General features: G+C 35.0%; 1 protein-coding gene across 1 annotated transcript in view; it reads left to right on the top strand.

Annotated features, from left to right (window-relative positions):
• The window catches only part of RP2 (RP2 activator of ARL3 GTPase), a 51,199-nt gene extending 29,511 nt beyond the window's left edge, over positions 1-21,688 (top strand). The window contains exons 3-5 of the mRNA XM_020871650.2: positions 2,824-2,938; positions 17,772-17,857; positions 19,343-21,688. Of these exons, the coding sequence (XP_020727309.1) occupies positions 2,824-2,938; positions 17,772-17,857; positions 19,343-19,426 (285 nt within the window). The 3' untranslated portion in view covers positions 19,427-21,688. The remainder of the gene's footprint in view (positions 1-2,823; positions 2,939-17,771; positions 17,858-19,342) is intronic.
• Positions 21,689-24,371: the final 2,683 nt, after the last annotated feature.

The following is a 24,371-nucleotide window of genomic DNA, read 5'->3' as shown; positions in this document are numbered from 1 at the left end:
AAAAGTAGTTTGACTTGTTTGGAAGTAACCACATGCATACATGCTCAGTCATGTCCGACTCTTTGTGACCCCATAGACTGTAGCTCACCAGACTCCTCTGTCCGTGAAATTATCCAGGCAAGAACACTGGAGTGAGTTGCCATTTATTCCTCTAGGGGATCTTCCCAACCCAGGGATTGAACCTACGTCTCCTACTTCTGCATTGGCAGGCTAGTTCTTTACGACTGCACCATCTGGAAAGTAAAGTATTGGACAATTTAAGTTGGGTAGTTACTGCTACTTTCAAGTCTTTAAAAGTAGAATTTTCATGAAACAGTTTCTTCACATGTCTGCAGTTAAATATCAAACTAGATATACTAGTTTCATAGTTCATTACTTGATTTTAGGTAATGGTATTTTGAATTAATCATCTTATTTTTGTCAGTTTATGTGTCTGACTATAAAATGAGAGGTAATGAGCAGTCTAGGGAATTAGAAACAGATGTAGGATTGTTTCTGATATTTTAAGTAACTTTGCAGTCATCATCTGGCAGTGATGTTTATGTAATTTTCTTCTACTTTTTTAATGGGTGTTTCTTTTTTTTTCTGAGGCAACATTGAGGGCTCTGAAAAAGGATTTGAGTTTGAATCCAATTTGATGAAATGGTATAGAATAATGTAGTCATAGAATGAAATACTATCAAACATTAAAACTGATTTTATTGTGGAATAGTTGGAAAATGTTCACAACTAAGTAAGTGAAAATTTATAAAATATTATGTATCTAATTTTTTATGTAGATAAGTCTGGAAAGTTATATATACTAAAATGTTAATAGTTGTAGTTCTTCTTAGGAAGTGGATTAAGAGCAGGGTTTTCTTGTTTTTAGTTCTATGGATTTTACATAAAACCTGTATTATTTCTGTAATGGGGGGAACAAAAACTGGAAGGGTAAAAGGAAGTATACCAGAACCTCCCTGGTGGAGTGGTCCAGTGGTTAAGACTCTGAGCTTCCTCTACAGGAGGCATGGGTTTGATCCCTGGTTAGGGAACTTTTAAGATCCCACAAGCCATGTGGCATGGCCCAAAAAAGAAGGAGTACCTATTATAGCAGTGGCATCTTTGAGTAGTGGCAGTTTGGTCGATATTTCTTTGTTTTTGTTTTTTTTCTTAATGTTCTATATTGAGCTTATTTGTTACTTTTATGATTAAAAACTCAATAGGCTTTAATTGGTTGAGTCAACTTTGCATTTTTTAAAAATCTATTTATTTTTAATTGAAAGATAATTGCTTTACAGAATTTTGTTGTTTTCTGTCAAACCTCAGTGAGAATCAGCCATAGGTATACGTATATCCCCTCCCTTTTGAACGTTCCTCCTATCTCCCTCCCCATTCCACCCCACTAAGTTGATACAGAGCCCCTGTTTGAATTCTCTGAGACATACTGCAAATTCCCACTGGTATCTATTTTGCATATGGTAATGTAAGTTTCCATGTTACACCCTCCATAATTTTGCATTTTTAAAAACTATTTTCATAGTTTTATCTTATCTTAAAATTAATGTATACTCATTGTATATATGACTGAACAGTCCTATTCCTAAATATTTGCCCAAGATGGATGAAAATTATTATCACACAATAAATTGTATTTGCATGTTTTAAAAAAATGTGTACTCATTGTGAAGAACTATAGAAATAGAGTAGAAAGAAGCTTTTTATGCTGTACCTTGAATTATCTTTGTAGGAATAATTTTTAATTTAGTCTGTAATCACATTTGAGCAAACCCAGAGAGATAGTTAAGGACAAGGAAGCCTGGTGTGCTACAGTCCCTGAGCTTGCAAAGAGTCAGACATGACTTAGCAACTCAACAACAACAGTCAGATTAATTGGATTCAAATCACAGCTCTGTCACTTAATAGTTGTGTGAACATGGGCAGATGTCTTACCCAGTCTGTGCTTTAATTTCTCATCTGTAAAATGAGAGTAATAATAGTATCTGTCTTGTAAGAGGGTTAAACATGTTATACATATAGAATACATAAAACTGCCTGGCACATAAGTGCTCCATAAACATAATCTATCATTGTTGTGCTATACTATGTAAATTTGAATCATGGTTTTTAAAATTAACATTATTATATAAGCTTCCCCCATTATTGTTATATTTAATGAACTATGTTATTTTATCACGTTATTACTTAACCATTCTCCTCTCATTGGACATTTGCACTATCACCAAACTAAAGCTTTTATTTGTTAGTTTCAGTCAAAAAAATTTTAAATAATACTTAAAATTTTGAGGGCTAATTTATGTTTCTTTGGCTCTTAATTGTAACAGTAAGCATTGCAGTACTAATTCTTAACCAGAACCATGCATCTGAAAGGAAGAATCTCCTGTATGTGAAAACTTGTTACAGTGCTGCTGCTGCTAAGTTGTTTCAGTCGTGTCCGACTCTACGCAACCCCACAGATGGCGGCCCACCAGGCTCCCCCATCCCTGGGATTCTCCAGGCAAGAAAACTGGAGTGGGTTGCCATTGCCTTCTCCAATGCATGAAAGTGAAAAGTGAAAGTGAAGTCACTGAGTCGTGTCCGACTCTTGGCGACCCCTTGGACTGCAGCCTACCAGGCTCCTCTGTCCATGGGATTTTCTAGGCAAGAGTACTGGAGTGGGGTGCCATTGCCCTCTCCTTGTTATAGTAAACACCCTGAATTACAGTTCTAACTAAAATGAAAATCAGAGTGCTGTGTTGTATTTTATATAGAAAAATTGTAGAATAGGAAAACATTGTTTTAGCCTCAGGTCATTTTAAAATCTGAATGAAATTTTATTTCCCACAGATGGTTGCTAAAGGCTTTTTCCTAGTTCAGACAAAGGAGGTGTCAATGAAAGCCGAAGATGCTCAAAGGGTTTTTCGTGAAAAAGCACCTGACTTCCTTCCTCTTTTGAACAAAGGTACCTTCTGGATGATTGGTATATTTTTTGTGGTTATTCTCTTAAACTGCTGTTTTGACTTGCCTTTACTCTTGCCTTTAGTATTTCTCTTAAATTGTCTTCTCTTTGTCATTTGTTTTATGTTTTTCCTGTTACCATTCAGAAATGTCAAAATTTCACATCATTCAAAATGCCATGTATAATTAACTAGACATTAGTGAAGTGAAAAGTGAAAGTGTTAGTCTCTCAGTCATGTCTCTTTTTGACCCCATGGACTGTAACCCGCCAGGGTCCTCTGTCCATGGAATTCTCCAGGCAAGAATACTGGAATGGGTTGCCATTCCCTTCTCCAGTGGTCTTCCCTACCCAAGGATCAAACCTGGGTCTTCCACATTGCAGACAGATTCTTTACCGTCTAAGCCACCAGGGAAGCCCCAAAGACAGATGGAAGGGACCTCATACATGTGAAGCACATGCTTTACCACTGATCCGCAACCCACCCTGCAACTAGACATTAGGCATTAGGTTTCTTCCTTCCCCTGTTCTATCATCTTAGTTCTTGAAAGTCACATTTTATTATTATGTATTTTATCATATTTAATTATTATTTTATTATTGTTGTATTATTATACTATAGTGAGTGATCATTTCCTTCTCCCTGCCAGTTATAAAGCACTCAATAAGGATTCTTTCTGCCTTCAGTGAGTGTGCTTTGACCATACTGGAAAAGAAATAAGACATATAAATCAAAGGGCATACCATTCTGTGTACTTAACATGATTGATTACGTTTCTATGCATAATTAGAATTGTTTTCCCCAGTGGGCAAATGCCACCAGTAAATTTCAGATGCTGGAAATATGTCTACAAACAGAGGAACTAGAGTTCATATGTACTCCTGAAGTGTTGCTGTTTGTCTCCATGTATTTGAAGGTGTCCTGATTGTGGAAAACAGAGTTCATCAGTCAGAGCAGGGATGTTGTTTGCTGAAGGCTCATCAGGCTTTTCTTGACTGGCCTGAGAAAAATATATAATAATACATAATGATGATTGGATATACCCTGGAAAGGGGGCACATCTGTATTCATATGCTCTTTATGTATAAATAAGTTGTAATAAACTGCAAAAAGCTATAGGAAAATATTGGAGGATTGTTAGGGTAATCTTAATAACTAATGCTGGGTGTGATTCAGCCCTTAAGTATTAATACAGTATATTTTATATACTTTTGGGATTCCTCTGGTAGTACCATAGACTGTCTCTAACCAGTGTATGAATCTAACCAGTGTATATAATCCAGATTATATATAGGAAATTATGACCTGGCTCCTTTGATGCAGCCTTATTGATACAGGAGCATTCTGATGGAACCTTGAAAATAAATCTTTAAACCCTTAGCAGCTTTCAGAAAATTGAATCAAATAATAAGTGTAATAGACATCTGAAAGTGTGAGGATTAGGAATGAAGTGGGCATATGAATAGATCTAAATTAATGATTTATATGCTCGTGTAATGTTAGTGAAGTGGTTTCATAGAATTGCTCTAACCCAACCATAGTATGTGTTTTTAAGTCACATAACATTCCACGTGGAAGAAGTGTTCTGTTCCTGCAAAAAGTAGAACTCAAACTAATGGACAGATGTTTTAAGAATTCCAGCAAATAAATATATAAACAGCTTTTAAAATCAGAGATGTCCATAGGAAATAGTCAGAGACTGATGAGGCCATGTCAGAAGGTCACAGGTGTTGGTTTAAAGGAATTTCCACTGGTCAAATTTGGGACAATTTGAGCATCAAAAGCATAATGAAGTAGGGAGTGTGGGTTCAATCCCTGTTTAGGAAACTAAGATCCCACATGTCACATGGTGTGCCCCCCCCAAAAAAACGCCCACAATAATGAAAGAAATTGATTTAACAACAACAGACATCCATGCATCCATAGTGGTAATAAAAAAGAGGAGAGAGGAAATTGGTACTGGAACCATGGACCAGCATACCCAGTCAGCTTGGAATCTACCTAACTGTATGGTCTACATGAATATCATGAATGACTGCTAGATAGTCCCATGATCCAGAAGCTTCCTATGTATGTGTTAGTCACTCAGTCGTGTACGACTCTTTGTGACCCCATGGACTGTAACCCACCAGGCTCCTCTGTCCATGGAACACTGGAGTGGGTTGCCATTCCCTTCTCCAGGGGATCTTTCCAAGTCAGGGATTGAACCTGGATCTCTTGCATTGTGGGCAGATTCTTTACCATCTGAGCCACCAGGGACGCACTCTTCCATTAGCTTGAAATGACCAGTTCTCCAGGACCCCAAATGGTCTCGTAGTAATAATCAGTTTCTCATCTAGGTAATCACAAACAAATCATCTGTTTAAAATTTGTTTTTATAATCTGAGGAATATCTCTATAAAATTCATCAGCCCATGCTTTTTATCTAATTTGAAAAATCAATAGTATTTAATATATTCAGTTAATAAATGTGTATTAAGCACCTGGAGAAGGGAATGGCAACTCCAGTATTCTTGCCTGGAAAAGTTCATGGACAGAGGAGCCTGGCGGGTCGCCCATGGGGTCGCAAAGAGTCAGACACGACTGAGCGAATAACACACACACACACACACACAAGCATCAAACAAAAGGGTGGGCAGGGAGAGAGGGAATAAGGAAAGCTCTTCTGCTCTTTACAGAATACTGTGGGCTAATAAACATAGAATGATAGACTTCAGAAATCACTATTTTCCAAACCCTGATGTAATAATTAATTCAAAGGTTATCAATGAATGCTAAAATTATTGGGGTATAAGTTGATGAGAAGTAGGATACACACATTCTAATTCAAATGGGAACTGTACCTTTACATCAGGGTACTTAGCATCAGTGATGGCAGAGCGACCTGGCATTGTATTTCCCCTGATGTGATGGCAATAATATACAACATCATCTGTTAAGTATTCTTGCCAAAAATATTTTACCTGAATCTAACTGAGCCCAGACTTACCTTCTAGTTTATAAGGAATAAAGGAAATCTGGAGACATGTTAAATGACACCATGAGGGAACAATGAGACAAATAAAAAATGGAAGACATTTTACAAGGTAACTGGCGAGGACTCTGCAGACAACATCCTTGGAAAAAAAAACAATGGGGGAACTGTTCTGGATTAAACAAAACCTAACAACTAATGAAAGGAATGAACCTTAATTGGATTTTGGATTAGGGTGGGGTGAACTCTAAAGTTGTAAAAGTCATTTTGGGGACAACTGGGGAATTTTGAAGGTGATATTATGGAATTATTGTTGTAGCCTTAAGTATGATAATAGTATTGTGGTCATTTATATAGGAGATGCATGCTGAAGTGTTATGATATCTACTATTTTCAAATGGCTCAGCAATGCTAAGTGTGTGTTTGTGCATGTCTGTGTGCATGTGTGTGTATGTGTATAGTGTGTGGCAAAGCAAATGTGGCTAAATGTTAGCATTTGATGGGTATAGGTGAAGAGCAAGGGCTTCCCAGGTGGTGCTAGTGATAAAGAACCTGCCTGCCAGTGCAGGAGATGTAAGAGACATGAGTTCTACCCCTGTGTCAGGAAGATGCCCTGGAGGAGGGCATGGCAACCCACTCTAGTATTCTTGCCTTGAGAATCCCATGGACAGAGGAGCCTGGTAGGCTATAGTCCATAGGGTTGCAAAGAGTTGGACACGACTGAAGCGACTTAACATGCATGCAAGTGAAGAGCAAATGGATGTTTGTCATTCTTCCAACTTTTCTATAATATCTGAAATTTTTCAAAATAAAAGTTGGGCAAAAATTTTAAGCTGCCCAGTAGTGCATTGATTGATATGGAATAATGAACAGGCTGTCCGTGGAGATATTCCTGTAGGTGTTGGAGGCATTGGGTCTTTATGTAAAAGTGGCCATCAGTCATTCTAAGGAGAGTTTCTCAACCTCACCACTATTTGATATTTTAGATAATTCTTTGCTGTGATGGGTTGTCCTGTACATTATAGGATGTTTAGCAACATCCTTGGCCGCTACTGACTAGATGCCAGTAGCACACTACGCCAATTATGGCAACCAAAAGTGTTTGCAGACATTGCCAAATGCCCCTTCAGGGGCTAAATTGCCCCCAGTTGCAAACCACTGTTATGAGAGGGGAGGGGAGTGGACTTACCCTTTGGAAATTTTGCTTTTATTTCAAATAGTTTTTTAGAGTCTCTAAATTTTCATCATCAGTTAAAGTAGTCACAATTATTTCCTTTCAATTAATGAAGCTATTTGGCAGCTTAATGAGAGAATTCATTGTGTTTTTCATCCTGAGAATCTTTCGAATCTGACTGATTCTCAGAACTGCATGGGGCACTATTAAAGATTTAAATTTCCAACTCCCACTTCAGGACTGATTCAAATATCTCTGAGATATTCCCTTGGCATCTGCATTTTACAAAGTTCCCCATATGGTTCTGATGCTTAGTCAGATTTGGGTTCCTTTGTTTTAAAGGATCATTCATTCATTTATTCAGCAAACATAGATGAGATATGAGAAGTAGTAAAGGAAGAATCAGATAATATAGGGCCATGTGAGTCACTGTAGAGACTTTGGCTTCTAGTTTGACTGAGATGAGAATCTACTAGACATTTCTATTTTTTTAAATAAACTATATTGGAATAATTTTAGACTTTCAGAAAAGTTACAAAGGTAGTACAGAGAGTTTTACCTACTTACCTTCCTCTTATGTTAACATAAGCATGGTACATTTGTCAAAACTTTACATTGGTAAAATACTCTTTATTCAAGCTATAAACCTTATTCAAATTTCACTGGGTTTTTTTTTTTTTCCACTTATGTCCTTTTTCTGTTCCAGAATTTAATTCAAGGTCCCACATTGCATTTAGTCATCATATCTCCTAATCTATAACAGTTCCTTAGTCTTTCCTTGTTTTTCATAACTTTGAACTATTTGAACAGTACTAGTAAATTATTTTGTAGAATGTCCCTCAATTTGTGTGTGTCTTGGTGTATTCTCTGGTTATACTGAGGTTTTGAGTTTTGGAGGAGAGGTGAAGTGCCTTTCTCATCACATCACATCACATCACACCACACCATAGGGCATGTGATAGCAACATAACTTAATGCTGGTGATGTTGCCCTTAGTGACTTGGTTCAGGTGGTATCTGCCAGGTTTCTTAAACACTGTAAAGTTCCTTTTTTCCCCTTTCTATACTCTTTGGGTTCTTTCTATGTTTTTTGGAAGTTGGATCTCTAAGACAAGTCTACACTCAAGAAGAAGGAATTAAGCATCACCTCCTAGAGAGAGGAGTATCTACATACATTATTTGGAATTCTGTACAAAAGATTTGTCCCTTCTCTCCCATTTATTCAGTCATATATGTCTGTCAGTAGGGACTCATAGATATGTATTTTATTCTTTGGGTTATAGTCCAATACTATTAAATTGTTCCAGTTTTACTCTTTGGGAGCTCTTTCAGGTTAATTCCTCTGTCTCTTTGACATGCCTTTTATTTCCTTTTTCTGGCATTGTTGTGTTGGCTAGGTCTTGTTGTAGAAACTAGTGAGAAGAGGACATCTCTGCCATGTTTCTGATCTCAGGATAAAAGTGTTCAGTCTCACCATTAAGAATGATGTTAGTTACAGATTTTTTTCATATATATCTTTTATTAGACTGAGGGAGTTTCATTATATTCCTGGTTTGTTAAGTTTTTATCACACATGGATATTGAATTTTGTTAAATTCTTTTTCTGCATTTATTGAGATGACTGTGTTTTTTTTAAATTATTCAGTCATTTAACCTGGTCAGTGACTTTTGTTAATTTTTAATGTCATACCAGCCTTATATTCCTGAGATGTATGCCCTTAACCATGATGTTTTATCCCTTTCATATATTGCTGGATCCAATTTGCTAATTGAGAATTTTTACATCTTTGTTCATGAAACATACTGTGTCTGTGGTTTTCTTTTCTTGTAGTATCTTTGTCTGGCTTTGATATTAGGGTAATGCTGGCCTCATAAAATGAGTTGAGCAGTATTCTTCCTCTTCTGTTATCTTGGAGAGATTATAGAGAATTAGTATCATTTTTTTCCTTAAATGTCTGGTTGAATTTGCCAGCAAAACCATCTGGGCCTGAGACTTGAGGGGAAGATTTCTAGCTATCAGTTCAGTTCAGTTCAGTCGCTCAGTCGTGTCCAACTCTTTGCGACCCCATGAATCACAGCATGCCAGGCCTCCCTGTCCATCACAAACTCCCGGAGTTTACTCAAACTCATGTCCTTCGAGTGGGTGATTTAATTTATTTATATATTACATATAGAGATCTTCAAGATATATTTTTCATCTTGGGTGATTTTTGATAGTTTTTGTCTTTTGGAGAATTATTTCATTTCATCTGAGTTATCAAATTTATAGGTGTAGAATTTATAGTATTTCCTTATTCTTATTAATGTATACAGAATCAGTAGTGATGTCCTTCTTATATCCCTAATGGTGATTTGAGGCTTCTCCCTCTCTCATTGGCCTTGATAGAGTTTATCACTTTCATTGATAATTTCAAAGAAAGAACTCTTTGTTTTATTGATTTTCTCTATTTCTCTTTTAAGTTTCATTGGTTCCTGCTCTAATACTTATTTATTTTTTATTTGCTTTAGGTTTTATTTGCTCTTCTTTCTCTAGTTTCTTAAGGTTTTAGTTTGCATTACTGGTTTTGTCTTTTCTAATAGAGTAATTCTCATTATTCACAGTAAATATGTTCTATAAAATTGCTGTAAACATTGAAATCAGTGAGTACTGAACTGCTACTCCTAGGAGAAATGTAGGGCTAGGTTCCTGCAAGTCTCTGGTCACAGCATTTCTTTCAACCAATCAGTATAACCTTGTTGTATGTGTATTTCTGTTTAAAGCCCTCATTTAGTATATTTTTTTGATTCATTAACATTGAACTCACAGCCAACAGCACTATAACTTGTACCTGAATGAAGCTTCTCTACTAATAACAGATATTTTCTCTGTAAGGCACATCACAGATTTCCTAAGCTTAAGAACATTAGACTGTACTTGGGCACTACATTTGAAGGCCGTTTTAAATACCAATATTAGCAACAAAACGTATAAAAATGCAGTATTAAATGGACTACTGTGGAAAAGCCACTTGTTTACAGAATGAATGCTTAAACAAGAAGGCAAAGCATCACTTTGTTCTAATTTACCTTGAAGCATGGATGTGAGGCAGCTCATATTTTTTGCCACTTTGTATATATCCATGAATGACCATGAAAAAAGTGCAAGTATTGATATTAGGTAAAATATTTTACCTGTTTGGTAAAATAAATTTTACCAAGTAAGCAATTAGCAAATAAGGAACCTGCAAATAATGAAGATTGACTGTATATGTATTTTGTGTTAGAAATTTTCCTTTAAGTGCTACTGTAGCTGCATCCTGCCAATTTTGATATGATTTATTTTCATTTAACTCAGGGTTTGGCAAAGTATGGCCTACTGTATATTTTATAAATGAAGTTTTATCAGAGCACAACCACACTTGTTTATTTATTATGTTTTGCTGCTATATCTCTGCTGCAGAGATGATTAGTTGTGGCAAACATTGTATTTAGACACTAAGTCTAAAATGTTTACCATCTGGCCCTTTACAGAAAATGTGTGCTGATCCCTGATGTAGTAGTTTCCCTTGAGACTTTCCATTTGATCCATGGATTATTTAGAAGTATAATGTTTATTTTCTAAACATTTGAGAGATTGTCCAGATAGGTTTCTATTATTGATTTCTAGATTAATGCTCTTATGGTCTGAAAATGCACATTGTATGGTTTCTATTTTCTTTAAAAAGTTAAGGTTCTTCCTAGTCTGTGTGCATGTGAGAAGAATGTATAATCTGCTTTCATTTCATGAAATATTCTGTAAATGTCCACTAGATTGGTTTGGTTGATGGTGCTATTCAGGTCATCTGTATCCTTACTGATTTTCTGCTTATTTGTTCTATAAATTAAATAGAGAAGAGTGTCAAAGTCTTCAACTATAATTGTGTGCTTGTCTATTTCTTTTTTCAAATCCTATCAGATTTTGCCTTATGAATTTTGAAACTGTTTTTAGGTACATATACATCTAGAATTACATCTTCTTAAAGACGTAATTTATCATTATGTAATGTCCCTCTGTCTCTGATAATCTTCCTTGTCCTGAATCTGCTTCGTCTGAATTACAACTACTGCAGTTCTGTTTGGTTGTTAGTGTTTCATCATATATTTTTATCCATTTTCTTTTAACTTATCAAAATCTGTGTATCTAAAATGAATTTTTTGTAGACAGTGTATAGTTTGTTCTTGCTTTTCAATCCAATCTGACAGTCTCTGTCTTTTAACTGCTGCGTTGGCACCATTCATATTGAAAGAGATTGTTATAGTTGGATCAACATCTACCATCTTGCTAGCTGCTTTCTATTCCATTTGTTCTTTGTTTTTTGTTAACTCTTTTTCGGTTTAATTGGGTATTTTTTAATAAAATAAATTTTAATTTTACCTCCCCTATTGACTGATTTATTTATACTTCTTTTCCTAACTCTTCTTTAATGGTCACCTTTGGTTTTACAGTATACATATTTAAATAATTTCTCCAGTATTCTTGGGCTTCCCTTGTGGCTCAGTTGAAAGAATCCACCTGCAATAAGGGAGACCTGGGTTTGATCCCTGGGTTGAGAAGATCCCTTGGAGAAGGGAAAGGCTACCCACCTCAGTATTCTGGCCTGGAGAATTCCATGGACTGAATAGTCTATGGGGTCGCAAAGAGTCGGACACAACTGAATGACTTTCACTTTCACTTTATAATAGTATTATACCACATTGCTTGTAGTTTATAAGGACCTAATAACATCATATTCTCAAATCTTCCTTCCTATCCTTGTGTCATTGCTATATGTTTTACTATTATGTATGCTACAAACACCTAATGCATTGTTCACATTATTAAACTGTCATTTTTTTCTTGTTCTCAAGGATTTTAATACACATTCAACATTTAATTTATCAGAAGTTATCCCTCTACAAGAGTTGTCTGCTGTTAATCCCCTAACCACAAAAACGCTTCTGGGCATCTAATATCTTTTCAACAGAAACAAGAAATAAGGTTGCAAGATTATTGTAGTCACTCAGGAGATAAATATTGTCCAGTAAGACCATTGTTGTGGGAAGAGGTGGGGAGAAGGGAACAAATTCTAGATATGCTTTGATCATTTGTACATAATATCACATATAAAGGCCTTATTTCTATGACTTATATACACTACTAATCAGCAAAGAGAATCCAAAAGTCCAATAAAAAGAAGCAATGGATATGAAGCATTCACAGTACAAACAAGTAAGTAAGGAACTCAACACCCTTCATTATTAGAGAAATGTAAAATAAAAGGAATATGTAAAATATCCTTCAGTGGAAAAAAAATGGAGGTACTTGAGAGTGTGATCTCAGTGTTGAATAACTATACTCTTTATTTCATTTTTTTAAGTTTTTTAAAATATTTATTTTATTTTTGGCTGCACTAAGTCTTTGTTGCTACACAAGGGCTTTCTCCAGTTTTGGCGAGTAAGGGCTACTCTCTAGTTGCAGTGTCAGGACTTCTCATTGCAGGGGTTTCTCTTGTTGCAGAGCACATATGCTAGGCAAGTGGGCAGAAGGCAAGTGGAATCTTCCTGGACCAGGGATCAAACCAGTGTCCTTTGCACAGTTGCAAGGCAGATTCTTAACCACTGAACCACCAGGGAAGCCATTTATTTAAGTTTTAAAGAAAGCTTATCAGGCTTCCCTGGTGGCTCAGAGGTTAAAGCGTCTGCCTGCAATGTGGGAGACCTGGGTTCGATCCCCGGGTCGGGAAGATCCCGTGGAGAAGGAAATGGCAACCCACTCCAGTATTCTTGCCTGGAGAATCCCATGGACGGAAGAGCCTGTTAGGCTACAGTCCATGGGGTCGCAGAGTTGGACACGACTGAGCAACTTCACTAATTCACTAATGGAAGAAAAAGGTAGTTTTTATTTTTCTTTTTTATATTCATCCTACTGTTTTAAACTTTTTACCATCGTTATTTCTAAATATTTTCATTTACCATTTGTTTGTTTCTCATGTCATTTATGCTGGGTTTATTTTCTCCTTTTTTGATAATACAAGCTTCAACACAAGTATAATCAGAGTTCTGGACAAGCATTATTCACAATCTTAGAGATGAAGTAGCATTGTTTCCTCCATTTCTTCTTCTTACTCCTCTTCTCTTCTTTTCTCCTTTTCCCCCTTACTGTTCCTCCTTCTCCACAGTTGCCAGCATTTCCTACTAGTTTTCTCTATTTTGTTCCTCTTCTTTCTTTTTTACTGCCCTTCTCTTCCCTCCCTTCTCCCTGACTTATGCATTATTTCTCTTTCAAAGATTCTTACATGACTTCAAGAGAGCTTCTCAATAAAAGAGGGAATCAGTGTGATAATATGAACTATTTTTCTCAAAGACTGTTAGTTAAATATTCTTTTTTAACTTTGGAAAAATTCTTTAACAGTTATCGTGCACTCCTAACTATAATCTTTCTTTATAAAAAATGAAATTAACAATTTATAGTAAGCTCTCTGTACATCTTTTCTGAAATAATTTTCAAATTATTGAAATAAATGTAAAATGACATTTTCAGAATCCTTTTTAGAATGTGTTTCTCTAAGTAGAGAGAGACAAATTGAGTCCCCTGATGATCTTGGCATTCTGCCTTGAGACAATTGCAGACCTAAGTTTCAAGAAAAGTGATACCAGGAAAACCTGATGGTATTCTTCAATTGAAAGGAATAAGATCAATTTCTCTGGTTGTAGGAAAATGGGTTTTATAGGAAATAACAGTGAGGAGCAGCTTTACAAATAAATAACTCTAAGTTTCTGCTTAGAGTTCTGTCTTGATTCTGCTGTTGAGTATTAAGCTATGCATGTGTAGGGTAAAACAAAGTTTCTTCTGCAGTTCTTCTTTTTCATGTTCACTGTCCTCAAGTTTTTCTGCAGTTCTTTTTCATGTTCATTGTCCTCAGGTTCTTTCTGCACTTCTTCTTTTTCACATTCACTGTCCTTCTGTGGTACAGATTGATCCATATTTGTGAGAATTGGAACCTTAAGCGTCAATAAGGGACTTCCCTGGTGGCCCAGTGGCCAAGATTCCACACGCTCAATGTACGGGGCCTGGGTTTGATCCCTGGGCAGGGAATGAGATCTACGTGCCACAATTTAGAGTTCACATGCTGCAAGTAAGACCCAGAGCAGCCAAGTAAATAAATAAAATTTTTAAGTGTCAACTAGAAAAATATATCCACAACCTAAATGTTAAGAGTTGTGTTTTATTTGGGTGGAAAGTTCTAGGACTTCAAGCCTGCGAGACAGCATCTCAGGTAATCCTGAGACAACTGCTCCCTAAACTGTCCATTATTTTTAGAACAATTAAAAATAAGAAAAATATTTTTTACTGGAGGTTTTAGAGCATAGGAATGCCATGGTCCCTTTAAAATGTAGCTTTTATCATTCTGGTTACTCTAAGAGAAAAAGGGAGAGACCAGCTGGGAAGAGAAAAAGGGAGAGACCAGCTGGGAGGCTGTTGTTGTAATCTAACTGAAACGTGATAATGGCTTGTTCCAAGGTCATGTTAAATAACACAGAGTTCATTAGATAGGATATCCAGAAAACATTTTTGTTTACTTCAGAGTCTCACAGTTTTTTCATGACAGTTCAAATATTTAGATTTAAAGCTACTGCAAGCTATTTGATAAGACAGTCACATTAAAACACTAAAAACATGACCAGTGATCTACTTGACCTCATAATTCAGTTTGAAATAATCACTTGAAGTAATCACTTTGAAGTCATTGTAGTCCTGGTCATTAGATGACTAGAGATGACTAGAACTGCTTAAAAACAACATTGTTGGTGGTGTAGTTTTTTTAAAATCTAGGGTAATGCACACATGTTAATCAAAATTGATACACTTGTCCACCTTTTTAGTTGGTGTTTCTTTGTTGGCAGATTAAGTCACTTATCAGAGGTTCTTAATGTTCTATTCAAAGGATAGCCACCAAGTTACATACTTGGGTAATTCTACCAAAACTGTATTTCTGAATTCTAGATTTTATTGTCTTTGTAGAATGCAGAAACTTTTAGTAATAACTGTCTGACTTTATATATATGTGTGTGTGTGTGTGTGTGTGTGTGTGTGTGTACTTTTAGTGATCCTGAATAAAAGCATATTCCATTCTACCTTAATTAAAACTTTCCATTCTCTGCAAAACTGGAAACCCTACAGTATCAACTTTTTCTTTTTAGTTCAATATTTATTCAGTTTAAAATGCTTTTTTAAACTCTTTTTTGCAAATTTCTAGATGTGCTATCTCTACTCAAAAGTATCTTCCAATGACTCCATGTGTACCCATACCCCAGTTTTATCAACTTTTTGCCATACTTTTAAAAATAATCTGTATTCTTTTCTACTGAAGTATTTTAATCAAATTTTGATAGGTCTTGTCATTTCATCCCTAAATATTTCAGTATTTGTCTTAAACAAAATGAAGTTAAAAATGAATGTTTTCTTTTAAAATAAATATATAATTTATATACTACACAAATGTTCTCCTAAATGGTCTGTATTATCACATCCAACATGATTAACAATTTCTTAATATCTACTGACTAGTCCATATTCAAATTTCCCTAATTGTCTAAAAACATTCTTTATGTATTTTTACAATTAATTTGATCCAGATCTAAAATTGGCCTCCTCACTCACTGGATGTGGTTGTTTTGTATCTTATATCACTCTTAATCAGAAACAGGTGTTCCCCGTCCTCTGTTTGTTTCATGCCTTTGTTTTGTAAAAGAAACCTGGTCAGTTGTCCCATAGAATGAATGGGTTTGTTTAATTTGTCCTTCTGTAGTTCTTGTGGATTAGAAGTTAAATCAAAGCCGTGTTTACACTCAGGTTTAAGGAGTATTTGGTGGGGGGGGGGGTGGAGGGCAAGAATATTTCACAGGTTGTACTCTCTTCTGTAATGAGAAGGCACATAATGTTTGATTGTTGTACTTCTAGTGATGCTAAGATTCTTAGGCTCAGGTGGTGACAATCTTTTTATTGTAGTTTCCTGTCAGTCTTCCCTGTGGGATGCTAAAGCCAGTGATGATTGTTGCCTGATCCAGGTATTTTATTAACAGTTTCAGAATGATCATTTTCTACTTGTGTCACTACCTCTGCATTTATTAATGGATATTAACAGAACTTCTCGTACACTGAGCTATTTGACTAACTTGAAATATGCTTCATATCAGAAATGCAGAGTAAATAAAGGAAAAATCATTAAACATCAATTTTCAGAGTAAAAAGTTGGTACCCTAGCAACCTTCAGTGGTGTCCAATGAATTTTGTTTGTTTGTGTCTTTTTTGAATGTTATTATGAGCTCATGACTTTATGTATTCAGTATGTTTTAATAAATTGCCATCATTATTCCTTATGATCTCACTGTGTATCATCTTTGGCCATTAGTAGCCTCTTCAAGCTGGCTCCTATATCCTTTTGACAAAACCCTATTGGCCTTTGATAGCTTGATTGTTTTTTGGCTCAACAAGATATTCCAGGTTGATCTTACTCATTTCTTGCCTCAGACATAGACTCATCCATTTTTTCTTCTGAGAAAATATTCCTCAGTTATCTTCTTTACTCAGCATCTATCTTGATCTACATACTGTGATGCTGCCAAAACTCACCCTTAAACTTGTTCACTCTATCTAATTGTATAGTTGACTGTGACATAGCCTGCCTTTTCGGTATTTGTTGTCTGTATTAAATCACAAGCCCTTTTCTCTCCTTCTTGTGCCTTGTTCTGAGGCACATGTCTACATTCATCTTAGTATTTCATTCCTTAATACTTCATTATTCTCCCTTGTTCCATATTATTTAACAGATTTATGTCTTTTTTTCAAGAAATTTGTAATTTCCTGGAGGTCAGAACTGCTACATTACTTGGAGATAAAGAGCAAATCTATTAGGAATATAACTGAAAAAAATTGAATTGAATTGAAAGGCTTGTTTTGTTTGGCTCACTTATGGCCATGTTTGCCAACAACTTGATACCAGTAGTGCCAGTGCTACATTTAAATCCAAGCCCAAACTGAATCACTAATCTTTACACCAGAATTTCAAGTACAGGTGGTTTAAAAGTAATCAAATTAAGTATGGAAAAGGAGGCACAAATGTTCTATCCAGAGAATTAAAAAATAAAAACTTGTTCTTTGGTTCTAGAATATAGTTTTATGGTACATTCAAGAAAACACTTTCAGATGATCATGACTTTTGGTACCTGGCCTCAATTCCTACTTGGCTTAGCTTCATTATCGGTGGCCCAAAACTTGGCTGTAAGTAGGAGAGTTGGAAGAAAGACTGGCTGCCTGGCAAAATGACTTGAATAGCTCTTGATCTTATTTGTCATTTTATCAGCTATTTTTTGTACTGCTAAATGGGTGGGCTTTTTATGGTTTTCATAGAAGAATGAAAACCAGAAAAGCCAGACTATTTACAACACTTAAAAATGTGACACTAGACCTTTTGTGGCACTGAAGCTACTTGTCATGTGATGAGACTCTATGTTAATTTGTTTTATGATTAGAGTAAGAAATAGCTGAAGTGACGTGTCCTATCTGTTTACTCTCTTCTTTCTTTTCTCTTACCCCCAAAGAAAAGGCTGTAGATTCTTCAAGGAAGAATAAAAAGATTAATTTGAGAATAAATTTGTGTTCATGATAAGACATTTCCTGGGTTTGCTTATAGGTCCTGTTATTGCCTTGGAGTTCAATGGAGATGGCGCTGTAGAAGGATGTCAACTTATTGTCAACGAGACATTCAGGGGGACCAAGGTACAAAATACTATTGATTATATTTCAATCGAACCTTTCATTTCCTTCTCTTTTCATTTCAATTAAATAGTACTTTTAGCACATCATGATTTTTAGAACTTTTGGTAAACAATTGGGAACTAAGCTTTGGTTTTTCCTTACCAGACTGAAATTTTAGTAGCTTAAAAATTTACAAAATAAGTGTCTACATGTTAAAAATCTCAATCATACATGTTTCTAAAGTCAAATGTCTCACCAAATGTCTCTTCAAGTTCTTCCTTTTTTAAAAACAGTGATATGTTGGGACTTCCCTGGTGGTCCAATGGTTAAGAATCTGTGCTCCCAGTGTAGGCAGCATAGGTTTCATCCCTGGTCAGGGAACTAAGACCTCACAAGCCGCACAGTGTGGCAAATAAATAAAAATAGTGATATGCTGAAAATGTTACATTTCTCAGATTGTATACTTTAAATGGACAAGCCTATTGCCCAGTGTTCACTTTTATTTGCTTCAGTAATACTTCATCAAAACTTGAGCTTTATCTAGAAATCATTACATGTAGGTGTTTTCTAGATGTGATTGATGAGTCTAAGAATTTCAAATTTTAACTTAATATAGCTTAGAAACCAAACGTATAAGAGGATTAAATGAGTATATATAATTTTTTATATAAATATCTGAGAGGAAACGTTTGGTTTTGTAGTCTGATTTAGCTTATGGGCCTTTGAATTTGCATAATTTAAAGTACTTTGTCTTTTGTCTCATTTGATCATTGCAACAAGTACTAAGGGAGAGGGCAAATATAATCAGATTGAATAGAAAAGGAAACAGAGAGAAAATGTTTATATGATTTGGAGCATTTAGATCTGAATGAGTTAAAGATTATCTAATCCAACTTTCTCATTTTACAGATGTGGAAATGGAGCCCAGAGAGGTTGATTAAATTGTCAGCCTCATTCAGCTAGTTATATAAAGATAAATGGAACTCAGGTCTCCTCTGATTTCTGACAGACATTTATAAAAGCTGTTTTTGAAGGGTTCTATTGAGTACTGCTTTGTTGATGTTTGGAAAATAGTTAATTTAAAATTAGTAAAGTATCTTTACCAGCTTTGAAAAAAATAATCTCAAGTTTTGCTTCTTGGTCTATTGAGATTCTTATCAGAAAATAGAAGAAATTAAGAGTTCTTTACCTAAATCTCTTTATTCAGTAGCTTTCATAATATTGGTTTACATATTTTAAAAACTGAAATTCCAAGAGCAGTAAAATACAACCAAAGTATTATAAAGCAAAGACTAATTATATCATAAATGCTTTTAAAAGAGCTCCATTTACATCATAGCTAATTGAAACTATACTGCATGAATTCTACAGAAAATTCAGATTAAATATTAAATGATGTACTTGAATTTCTTTTAAATAGCAAGCTTTTGACTGTTTTGTGTAGGATGTGGGCTTTGGAATTTGGGGATTACTAATATGTTATTTTTTCTATTACATTTAATGTAGATATTTGTATCAGAAAGCAAGGAGACGGCACCTGGAGATGTAGACAGCTTCTACAATTTTGCTGATATACAGATGGGAATATGAAGTGCAATGCGGAACCAAGGACTTTGTATTAAGCCCTTTTCAATTTGTGTGTTAGCAATGGCTTTTTTTTTTTTAAACTGATGCTTAAATTGTTAAAGTCATTTTTAAAATAAATCGTTGAATACTGCATCATTTATGTGAGGTTTGAAAAGAGTTCGTTTTAAATTAAGTAGTTTTAATCAGCTTAAAAACCATTTAACCCAGTTTGATGAGCTTGTAGGTTTTCTCTGCATATGATACTGTTATTAGAAAACAGAAGTGACTAGCAGTTCATTGTTTTAATCCTAATTAAATGTTCTTTCAAATCTCTAATTTACACTTTACTCAGTACTCTATAATACTTATTTGAGAATATTTTCCATTTTCTTTTTTAATTTAGAAGGATTCCTTACTAGCTGATCAGTTAAAATGAACCTGTGTACGTTTTTCATGTATACATATCCAGTTAAATATTTGCTTCCTAGTTCCATAATATGGAAAAAGAGATTTTATATACAGAGTTGACTTAATACTTTGTAAATTAAATTTTTTAATTAATGAGGTACTTGATAACCAGTTTTGCAAGTAACTCATGTTGGCATAACTGTTTAAAGACTAGATGACTCTCCTGCTTCCTGGTAGGAAAAGGTATATGGAATACTTAAACTATAGAGCCCAATCACCAGCAGTTCACAAAGGTGATTACTGTTTTATCAACTCTTATGAGCTATTAGAATTAAAACAAAACCTTGCAGCATTTTTAGGTAAGAAATACTTAAACATCTTGATAAGCTATGCAGATAGTTAAGAAGCTAGATAAATTCCTATCAATCAATGTTCAAGTCTGATAAAAATTATTTTGGTTGCTTTAAAGCATTATTTTCCAAATCAACTTGAACATAATAATTTACCAGGGGACAGGAGGGAGCTACTTGTTTAAAAATCCACATTCTTGGACCAATTGGGTGCATTGATTCAGTGCCCACGGAAAACTAATTTAAGAGGGTTGTTGTAACGGAAAGTAATCAGAAGATTTTGATAGGCTGATCTTGTGAGAAGGGACTGAACCTGCCATCTACATCACGTGCTGTGTGCTTAGTCACTTGGTCATGTCCGACTCTTGCAACCCCATAGACTATATAGCCTGCCAGGTTCCTCCATCCGTTGGATTTCCCAAGCAGGGATACTGGAGTGGGTTGCCATTTTCTTCTCCATACAGAGTAGCTAATTGGAAGTTAGCTTTCATAGGTCTATTTTTAAATTTAATTCTATTTTGATAAAACTAAGACTGAAAAAAATCACTTGTAAAAATTCCTCTTACTGTTGTTACTAACAATTTATTTTCATGTTTAAACTCTTTGCAGATATTTTCAGATTCGTTTACAACTACTGTATTGTATGTCCAATGTTCAGAAATAATACATTAAAAGACTTTTCACTTTAAACTAATAAGTAATGTTGACCACCTACCCTGTGCCTCACCTTATATTAGCATCATATCATTTCAGTCTTTTTATAAGAGCATTCTATACTACATAACCTCTCATTAAAATCAAAGTGATTTTATAAGATGCAAATAAAAATCAGTGATGGGTTTAATATAATTTTGATCATAATTTACAAATGAGCTTTGCCAAATAGTGGTCAGAGGGCATTAATTTTTCTCATAGGTAAGCTAAATTAAGCATATTCTTTCTGATCTTAATTATATTATTAAATCTAATTATTCACAGTTTTAAAAATCATAATACTTTTTGTCTTCTAAAAATATAGTACAATGTTATGCAATGCTGTAGACTGAGTTCTTTATCTATGGTATTTTAGCAAAAACTCAGGAATATTACATATAAGGGAGATGTTAATTTAAAAATTTCCACTAAATTTAGTGTCTATTAACCAAAGCCTAAAATTTTATACTCTTCAGTTAGGTAAGAGCTTTTACCCAAATTTAATTTGTCTTTTAGGACAGTTCTTGCTTCTGAATGTTTGAAAAGATTTTTAAAAATAAGTAGTGCTATGGTTGTTGTTTCTATCACTTTAAACCTTGATTATAATTAGTATTATACATTTTATTTCTGAATAGCTTTTGAAGTCATGCAAATGTATTAGCATTGAAAACTTAGTAATTTTATTAAGTTATAGATGTTTAGACATTATATTAGCTTATTTCTCTTGTGTCAATAGTACTGCTTTTTACTTCTATATATTTATGTCTAGCTTTTGTATGTAATTTATCTAGTGTTTATAAAATGTGATTTGTAATAAATATTGTCAAAATGAAAATGATTTAACACTAATTTTTGAAGAGCACTTGTATAGTATAAATTTATTCATATGTGTACCAAAATTTGATCATGACACAACTTTTTTAATGATAAAAGTAAAATACAGAGGTCTAATCTGTCTTATATTAATGAGAAATGAACTGTATGCCATGTTGTGTGTACAAAGCTCTCTGGAGAAATGCAGAGGAAGTAGAAAACCTATTTTAATCCGAGGAATTTCCAGTATCATGTTTCCTTTGTTAAAAGATACACTTTGTTATGATTGAATACTTACTAAGATTAGGCATGTTTTTCTTCCATATTTGAGAAAATAGCAAATTGTGACATACTTTCAGATTTATTCAAGTAGACCTTATTTTTAAATTACTACCAAATTTACCAGCCTTTCCATCTAGCTTCTCCCTCTCCTAGCCCATAAATCAGAGAAACTTCAGATTAGTGAGTTTTTAAAATAACATTTATTATTATTATTTCCATGTATAAAGCTTCTACATGTACATTTAGAGCATTTGGGGAAAAAAACAGAACTGCACAAGACAGAAGCAAAAATTACTTCCTGCTTATTGGATAATTCTTGCCGTGCTGAGTTTAAACATTTTTTTCTCATTTTTAACTCTGTTTTCCATAGGAAGAGAAGATATTATAATTAGGGTATGATTCTCCTTCAAAATCCATTCTAGAAAATATTTTATCCTTTAAAAGTATAATCTTAAAAAATCAAATTTCATTTTAATTTTAGTAATGAAAACTTTTTTTGTGAAAATGGTTTTGGGTTTTTTTTTTTGGTAGAGTGTTTGAGGAGGGGGGCAATCAGTCCCACTCAGCTGGGGAGGCAGTAAACCTTTACTTCATTTCTCTCCCTTGACACTTTGGCTTTTAGTGGCAAACTCCAGCAAGATGTTCAGAAACAGTGGTTTGGTTTTTTTTTTCCTTTTCTAGTGTTTTGGTGTTTTCCTGATCAGGGCAGGCTCTCACTTTTGAATAAATGTTGAAGAAGCAGGCGCACAGGTAGCAGATAGCCCCCAGCATCCTCCTCTCTGCTCTGCTCCTCCCTCTGGGGCCTCCCTTCTCCATTTCAGCTGAATCTGTCCACTAGTAACTGGACCAATGAAAAGTAACTTGCAAGTGGTGTGACAAGTAATTGATGTTTGTTAAGTGCCTTGAAATGGTGCTTTATGGATGTTAAGTATTACTGTGCTGAACTAAGTGAATATGGTTCTCTTTTAAAGTAGTTTAGTTGTGAAGGTATATACCCACCTACAAATAGACAACTGAGTAAGAGAAAACACATGTAAGAGGCTATTAGGACTTAAGTGCCATTTTCTTATTGATTGATGTAGTTTCATTTGTCAATTGTAGGTCAATTTGTTAGGCTCATTAATAGAACCTCTTATACTATTTCACTGTAACTTCTAAACTGAGCAAATATTAAGTGTTTTTAAAATTGATCTTGGGACTTCCCTGGCAGTCCAGTGGTTAAGACTCCGTGCTTCCACTTCAGGGGGCACGGGTTCCATCCCTGGTGAGGGAACTAAGATCCCATGTGCCATGTGGTGTGGTCAAAAATAATAAATAATTATCTCATTTAGGACTGTGAAGTGTCTGGGCATTTTCAATCTCATTTTACAGATGAGAAAATTGAGGCTCAGAAAGTTTAGACGGACTGTTCAACTCAAACCATAATCACTGAACTACAATGTAGACCTCTTGACTTTCCCCTTGCAATCACTCAGAGAAGAGGGCTCAGCTCATCAGGCTCTTTCTATACGAAGCCTTTTCAAACTCACAAAAGTATAGTTGCTCTTTGGTGCTCACACAGTACTCTGTATAGATTTCCTATAACACTTTATTCTGTTTCTTTATCCATGCCTCCCTTCCTACTCAAAGTGTGGCCTGTGAATCATCAGCATCAGTATCACCTAGAGCTTGTTAGAATATCAGGCCCCACTCCAGATCTGTTGAATAATCTGGTCAATTGAAAAAAAAAAGGTACAACCTAAAAGTTCCAAGTCATGTTTTATTCAGACTTGAATCCTAAAAGATACATGCACCCCCTATGTTCATAACAGCACTATTCACAATAGCCAAGACATAGAAACAACCTAAATGTCCACTGATGGATGGATAAACAGGATGTGGTACATATATACAATGGACTATTAACCATAAAAAAGAATGAAATACTGCCATTTGCAGCAACATGGATGCAACTGGAGATTATCATACTAAGTGAAATAAGTCAGAGAAAGGCAAATACTATATGGTATTACTTACATGTGAAATCTAAAATATTACACAAATGAACCTATCTATGGAACAGAAACAGACTCATAGAGACTTGTAGTTGCCAAGGAGGAGGGGGTTGAGGGAGGAATGGAGTGGGAGGTTGGGTTAGTAGATGTAACCTATTATATATGGAATGGATGGACAACAAGGTCCTATTGTATAGCACAGGGAACTATATTCAGTATCCTATGATAAACCATAGTGGAAAAGAATATTTTAAAAAGAGTGTGTGTGTGTGTGTGTGTGTGTGTGTGTGTGTGTGTTGTTCAGAGACCTTACTGAGGACTATAGCCTGGGAGACAGCCTCTCAGCTCTGAGGAACTGCTCCAAAGAGGTCAGGGAGAAGTCAGGACATATAGATAGGAGTTTTTGTTCAAAAAACAAACATGTAGTCA

This window comes from Odocoileus virginianus, chromosome X (assembly GCF_023699985.2).
Source record: "Odocoileus virginianus isolate 20LAN1187 ecotype Illinois chromosome X, Ovbor_1.2, whole genome shotgun sequence".
Taxonomy (NCBI): Eukaryota; Metazoa; Chordata; class Mammalia; order Artiodactyla; family Cervidae; genus Odocoileus; species Odocoileus virginianus.
The sequence above is the reverse complement of the archived record's forward strand: the minus strand, read 5'-3'. Positions and strand labels throughout refer to the sequence as shown.